The 6,632-nt window shown below is 48.9% G+C and overlaps 1 protein-coding gene across 12 annotated transcripts in view; it reads left to right on the forward strand.

Annotated features, from left to right (window-relative positions):
- tacc2 (transforming, acidic coiled-coil containing protein 2) overlaps positions 1 to 6,632 on the forward strand; it is an 83,061-nt gene that overhangs the window by 12,554 nt on the left and 63,875 nt on the right. For all 12 annotated transcript variants that reach the window (XM_031579012.2, XM_031579018.2, XM_031579019.2 and 9 more), the window contains one exon: positions 4,900 to 5,159. In XM_031579012.2, coding sequence (XP_031434872.1) covers positions 4,900 to 5,159 — 260 coding nt within the window. The remainder of the gene's footprint in view (positions 1 to 4,899; positions 5,160 to 6,632) is intronic.

Genomic DNA, 6,632 nt, shown 5'->3' on the forward strand with positions numbered 1-6,632 from the left:
GAGAGAGAGAGAGAGAGAGGGAGGAGGAGGAGGAGGAGGGGGAAGCGAGCTGACTCAGGAGCCAGGGGAGGAGCAGCGACTCTTGCAGCAGCAGCAGCAGCAGCCGCATGTGTTGCAGCATGTTTGTGTCGTCAGACCGGATCAAAACAATCAGCCCTGCTCCGGCTTCCGCCGTATGAGCCCCAGGAGCTGGAGGAGGGATAGAGCTCTGTTGCCAGGACTACAACCCTGCTCCTGTGTGTGTGTGTGTGTGTGTGTCTGAGTGTGTGTGCAGTGCTCGCCAAGGTGAGTGTGTGACTGTCATCGTCATCTGGTTGCGTATTAGGGAGTCTCGTTGCGTATTGAGTGTGCGTAGAGATGTACTGGTGGTCAGGGTAAACGTATTGCTGATGTGTCTCTTGACGTAGACTTTGCAAACTTCAAATGAACGCTGCCTATATAATGCTTGCTATGTGTGACAGCATGCTTTAGCACTTAGCACGTTTGCACATTGACAGCTTACTGCTGATTGTACTGCTGACTCCTCATATAGGCATACATATCTCTGAGTGTTTGTGTGTGTGTGTGTGTCTACATCTCTACATGCATGCATGCAGCGTGTGTGTGCTCTTCTCTCCATGTGCACAGCGCTGTGGTTACCTGTCATAGTTCCAAGTCTTAGCATCTCTGAATGAAGGAATCCCATGTTAGCATCCCATGCTGCTAGCGCTCGGTAAGAGGGTGAAGGACACACTCCAGGCTCTGCCTTTGAACTCGCATGAACTCAGATGTCAAAGAGGCAGCCAGTCATTCACCCTTTAAAAGGAAACAGTGGTTTACCATTAACTGCTGCGTGCTTCATCGCCTCTCTTTGGACCTTTGTCTTCCCTATGCTAAAGGGCGCATCAGTGTCGTGTGTGTGTGTGTGTGTGTGTGTGTGTGTGTGTGTTGTGTGTGTGTGTATAGTGCCTCTTCATAAAAGACATATGCCACAGGGTTAGAATTCTATACAAAGAATAAGAGCCAAGACCAGTCCAGTCTGTCGTATTTGCCTGAATGTCTTGGTGTTGTCTGTGGCAGTATGCGATGAAGATCAACACTGGTGTTGTGGTCGAGGTGTAGCTGAAGAGAGGAAACAGGAAGTTGACTCAAAGAGCAGACTCTTGAGAACTGTGTTCCGAGGCGCTTTGAAAAGAGTCTGTTTTGCAAATGTAGTAGAATGTGTTTCACTCGAGGGTGGTTCCTGGTGGGAGACGGTTACCTGCTTTAGGAGTGTGCGTATCGGGCGCCGTTTGTCATGGTGTGTGCAGCGACTTAATGTTGTTGTGTTTGCTTCTTACTGTTGTTGTGTTTGCTTCTTAACGATTTCATTCCAATTAGTCTGGAGGAGAAGAAGGGGAACATAGAGAGGATCAAATACACAGAGAAAAGCCTCTTGGCAGAGAGGGGGGAACAAAGTGGTTACCTCATTAATATGAATAGAAACAGGAGAAAGGTTTACACTCCCAGACGTGAGGTTTTGGGTCAAGCTTCCTGTTGCTGTAAAGGGGACTGCAAACAGCTTTTGTCATGGACTCTAAGCTGCGAAGTACTCATCTGTATGGTTGAAATAGTTAAGCTGTCCTGTCCAGTGTGTGTGTGTGTGTGGTGATGCAGGATAGTGGCAGCAAGAGGAACTCTCCTTATGACTCAACCAAAAAAAAAAGAAAGATAAAACTCCTGTGCCCTGTACTCCCGGTCCTTTGTCCTTCGAGCGTAAGGTGATCCCTGCCTCTGGCTCCCTCGCCAGAAAGGCCCACGGAGGGAGAGAAGAGGAGGGCAAGTTGGGAGCTCACTGGGGCTCCGCATTGTGATGCAGAAAAACAGGTGCAGAGAGAGAGAGAGAGAGAAGGAGGGAGGGAGGGAGAGAGAGAGAGAGAGGGAGAGAGAGTTAGAGAGGTAGGGGTAGGGAGGGAGAGAGGTAGGGAGGGAGGGAGAGAGAGAGAGAGAGAGAGAGAGAGAAGGAGGGAGAGAGGGAGAGGGAGAGAGAGAGAGAGGGAGAGAGAGAGAGAGAGAGAGAGAAGGAGGGAGGGAGGGAGAGAGGGAGAGAGAGTTAGAGAGGTAGGGGTAGGGAGGGAGAGGGAGAGAGAGAGAGAGAGAGGGAGAGAGAGAGAGAGAGAGAGAGAAGGAGGGAGGGAGAGAGAGAGAGAGAGAGAGAGAGAGAGAAGGAGGGAGAGAGGGAGAGGGAGAGAGAGAGAGAGGGAGAGAGAGAGAGAGAGAGAGAAGGAGGGAGGGAGGGAGAGAGAGAGAGGGAGAGAGAGAGAGAGAGAGAGGGGTAGGGAGGGAGAGAGGTAGGGAGGGAGGCCTGTTTGAGCTCTGGAACCACACTGTGTGCTCCCAACTAGGGATTCACTTAAGTTCAGGCACCTTTTCATGTCCAGGGCCCCTGATAAAAGCTGACTCCGCACAATGGAGGCCCCTAATAAAAGCTGACTCAGCACAATGTGGTTGTCACGGGTGATTAGCGGCTTCACTCCGGGTTCCATTGACTAAAGTTGACTGAACTTGGAGAAGCAGATAGAACCTTTTTTTAGGAAATGTTTACTTTGAACAAAAACCCTCTCCCTTAACGTTCGTTGCAGGGATGGTGAGAGACTCTCAGCTGTGGAGCTATTTCTTGTAGCTATTGTACTGACACAGAGATACAGATCTCGCCCCCACCTCAAACTGTCTATGCTCTGATCAGCTGGCAGTCTTGGCAGGTTCTGTTTTTCACATCGGGAGTCAGATCCACCAATAGGCAAATCCCATTTGGATTCAGTGTTCACACACCGGCCCGTCGATCTGTGTTCACACACCGGCCCGTCGATCTGTGTGACCTACACCTGCGCTTTTGGAATACACGACGCTTAGATGCACCTCGTTTTCAGAGCAGCTACCATAGCAACAGTATGGTGTGCTTGCTCTACCATAGTAGCAGTGGTTCAGTGGGTGTGCTTGCTCTACCATAGCAACAGTGGCTCAGTGGGTGTGCTTGCTCTACCATAGCAACAGTGGCTCAGTGGGTGTGCTTGCTCTACCATAGCAACAGTGGCTCAGTGGGTGTGCTTGCTCTACCATAGCAGCAGTGGCTCAGTGGGTGTGCTTGCTCTACCATAGCAGCAGTGGCTCAGTGGGTGTGCTTGCTCTACCATAGCAACAGTGGTTCAGTGGGTGTGCTTGCTCTACCATAGCAACAGTGGCTCAGTGGGTGTGCTTGCTCTACCATAGCAACAGTGGCTCAGTGGGTGTGCTTGCTCTACCATAGCAACAGTGGCTCAGTGGGTGTGCTTGCTCTACCATAGCAACAGTGGCTCAGTGGGTGTGCTTGCTCTACCATAGTAGCAGTGGTTCATTGGGTGTGCTTGCTCTACTAAGGAGCGCTGCTACTTTTAGATTCGGTGTGACCTCAATTTCCGAGGCATTCTGACGGTGATAATGTGTGTGTGTGTGTGTGTGTTAGTGAGCACGAGTCTGACTTAGTTTTTGCATGAGTGAACACACTTGCTTATCTCCTTCTTCTTTTGAAAAGAATGCATGCGTGTGTGTTTGCTGAGCGTGAATCCAGTGTGTGTGTGTGTGTGTGTGTGTGTGTGTGTGTGTTTGTCAGATGTCAGGGGGATTCCCTTTATAGGAAGCCATAATGGTTTCTGTGTAGTGTGTAGTGGGTGGCATGGCTTCTAATGTATCCCTGAGGCATGGCCGTGTCACATGATACAGTTATGTAGAAGGCCGTGTCACATGACCCAGTTATGTAGAAGGCTGTGTTTGTAATCATATACCCCCCCATCTGTGGATCGATGACAGGGCTTCGGCAGGAGGGGAAGTCTTTCACTGTAACACTCAGCTGACTCTGATTTATTCACCACCTGCTCAGCCTGATATTAAACATCATATTTCCCCATTTTTGTGCTTTTGCAATAGTTGCGTAGTTGACTTTATTTATTTAATGAATGATCAAATTGACCGGAGAAATAGTTGACAACACATCTGAAGGAAGACAGAAGTATTCATGCATGCATTGTATTGCTCAAACAGATAGGTATACAGTCTTAAAATATGTTCAGTCAAATCTTTACAAGTCTTACAACACAGTTTACAACCCTCTATTGTTCCGCATTTGCTTTGTAGCGAGGTGCTGTTGTGCAATGGTTGAAGACACATTGGGATTATAAACAAGCCTGACAGGATTAGTTACATTGAAGGAAAAAAAATCATTTGTAACAGGGTGTATTGAATCGCCTCCAAGTTCTCATCTGCTGTGATTTGATCAGCAACTGATTTGTGTAATGAGGAAAATCCTCATCAGATGAAGGCCCAGACAGTCCCATAGATTTCTGAACAATCAAATGTCTGCCTGGTTGGGTAAACAGTGCTATTTACGTGCAGACTATTTACATGCGTATCCTCGAGGTTTGTGTTTATTGCGTCCAGTTTCAGTTTCATGACTGTTGGACTCCTGCAGGGCATGATGGGAGCTTGTGATTGTGTGCTGTAATGTGATCAGTGCGTCGGAGACAAAAGGTCGGGGTGTGTGTGTGTGTGTGTGTGTGTGTGTGTGTGTGTGTGTGTGTGCGTGCAATGGCTTACCTCGGCACTTAGGGTGTGTTTGTTTACTCATTGGGATGTTTGCTCAGGTATGTGTGTGTTTGTGTGTGTGTGTGTGTGTGTGTGTGTGTGTGTGTGTGTGTGTGTGTGTGTGTGTGCATTTTAACTGTGTGTTTAGTGTTTGATCTGTGCTCCGTACACAATAGAAAAACTAAGACGTCACCAACCGCCATTAGTGCACGATCGACAATCCATAATCAAGGGAGATTCTCAAAGATGTCTGTGCTCTAAGTGTGTGTCTCCGTGTGTGTGTGTGTGTGTCTCCGTGTGTGTGTGTGTGTGTGTGTCTCCCAGGCTGAAGTTCACACAGAAAGATCAGCAGCGGAGAAGAGGGAGAGCAGGGCAGAGAGCGGAGCGGTCCACACCTCGCTGCCCGCAGCCCACGGACAGGACGCACAGGGCAGCCCGTCGCCACGGCTACCGCGCTCTGCCGAGGACGAGGAGCGGTGGGGGTGCCGGGCGGAGGACAGGGAGGAGCTGGAGTTTCCACATGACCTGCTGCCCAGCACTGACCTCAGCACCGAGCTCAACCTCTCTTGGGGGACGTCTCTTGGGTAAGTGGAGAGAGCACACACGTACATACACACACACAAACAAACAAACAAACAAGGCTGACTTCAGTCAGTTCTTTATTGCCACAAGCGGCACACTGCAACACACACGTGTATTTTATGGAGGCGACAAAGGACATACAACACACACGCACACGCACGCAAACACTCAGGGACAAGCACCTACATGCGCTTTTTCTCTTCATCACACGCACTCGTGTTTGTGTGTGTGTGTGTGTGTGTGTGTGTGTGTGTGTGTGTGTGTGTAAGCTCTCAAACTCACCCAAAGTTTTCCACTAGTGTGAGAGTCAACTAATAAAACAATCATCAGGCAAACAAGATGTGATTTGCCTGCTGGGTTGGGTGTGTGCGCGCGTGTGTGTGTGGGGTTGGGTGAGAGATTAACACAGAGGTTTCACAGAAGACCGATTTCAGAGGAAGAGTGGCAAAAATAGACATGCAAAAGAATGGTTGAAGTCACTCTGTTGACCCCTGGCACTTCCTGGTACTTTAGCTTCCGTCGGACGGGTGACTTAAAGCATCACTTCAGCGTTATCTCTTAATTTCATATAGACATTATAGCTACAAACCTCATGCGTTAATCAGCCGCTTGAAGCTCAGCCTTCTCGCAGTGCTCCGTGTTTTCTGAGGGCTTGTCATAGATCCCTATCAGAGGCGGCGTCTGTTTTTGTAGCTGCAAGAAATCAGTTTGTAGGAGATGAGCTATGCCTACCTGACCCAACATGCCCGAGCGGCAAAACCCCTGCCGTGTCAGTCAGTCAGTCAGTCAGTCAGATAGAGACGTGTTATTATTTTCCTTCCTACCCACTCCATTCTGTGGAAATTCTGACTAACCCTGATGACTGAGATACCAGCATCAGGGTTAGGCGGAAAGACACAAAACACCACGTGACCGTGATCAAGGAGAAAACGGTTTAAATCACAGTTTCCTGCTCTGAGTGGACGACGCCTGAAAGGCTGTCAGACTGGCCGTGCCGAATCAGCACCAGAATGTATGATGAGACGGCGCGGGGATGTTCCCACGGTGACCCCACCTCTCGTCAATGTCACCGTCGTTTGTCACGTCGAACGGCAGCTCAGTATTCATAGAAATGATGCCGTAGACCACAGAGAGGAGGTCGGAGGGGCAGGCGGCAAGACGGGCTTTGATGTTGAAAGGGAGACCTGACTTATCTGTCAGAGGAGACGAGACAGACAGTTTAAACAGAGCTCTGTGGATTTTCATTGTTTGCAATGGTCACGAGTGATTCATCATTAAGCCATGGTCAGGGATAGGATGAGACATACTGAGGGATGGACAGAGCACATTTTCCCAGTATGGGCAGATCGTGTGTAAACTTTAGATGAACAGATCGTGTGTAAACTTTACACAAACAGATCGTGTGTAAACTTTAAATTAACAGATCGTGTGTAAACTTTACATGAACAGATAATGTGTAAACTTTAGATGAAAAG

This window comes from Clupea harengus, chromosome 13 (assembly GCF_900700415.2).
Source record: "Clupea harengus chromosome 13, Ch_v2.0.2, whole genome shotgun sequence".
NCBI classification, from domain to species: domain Eukaryota; kingdom Metazoa; phylum Chordata; class Actinopteri; order Clupeiformes; family Clupeidae; genus Clupea; species Clupea harengus.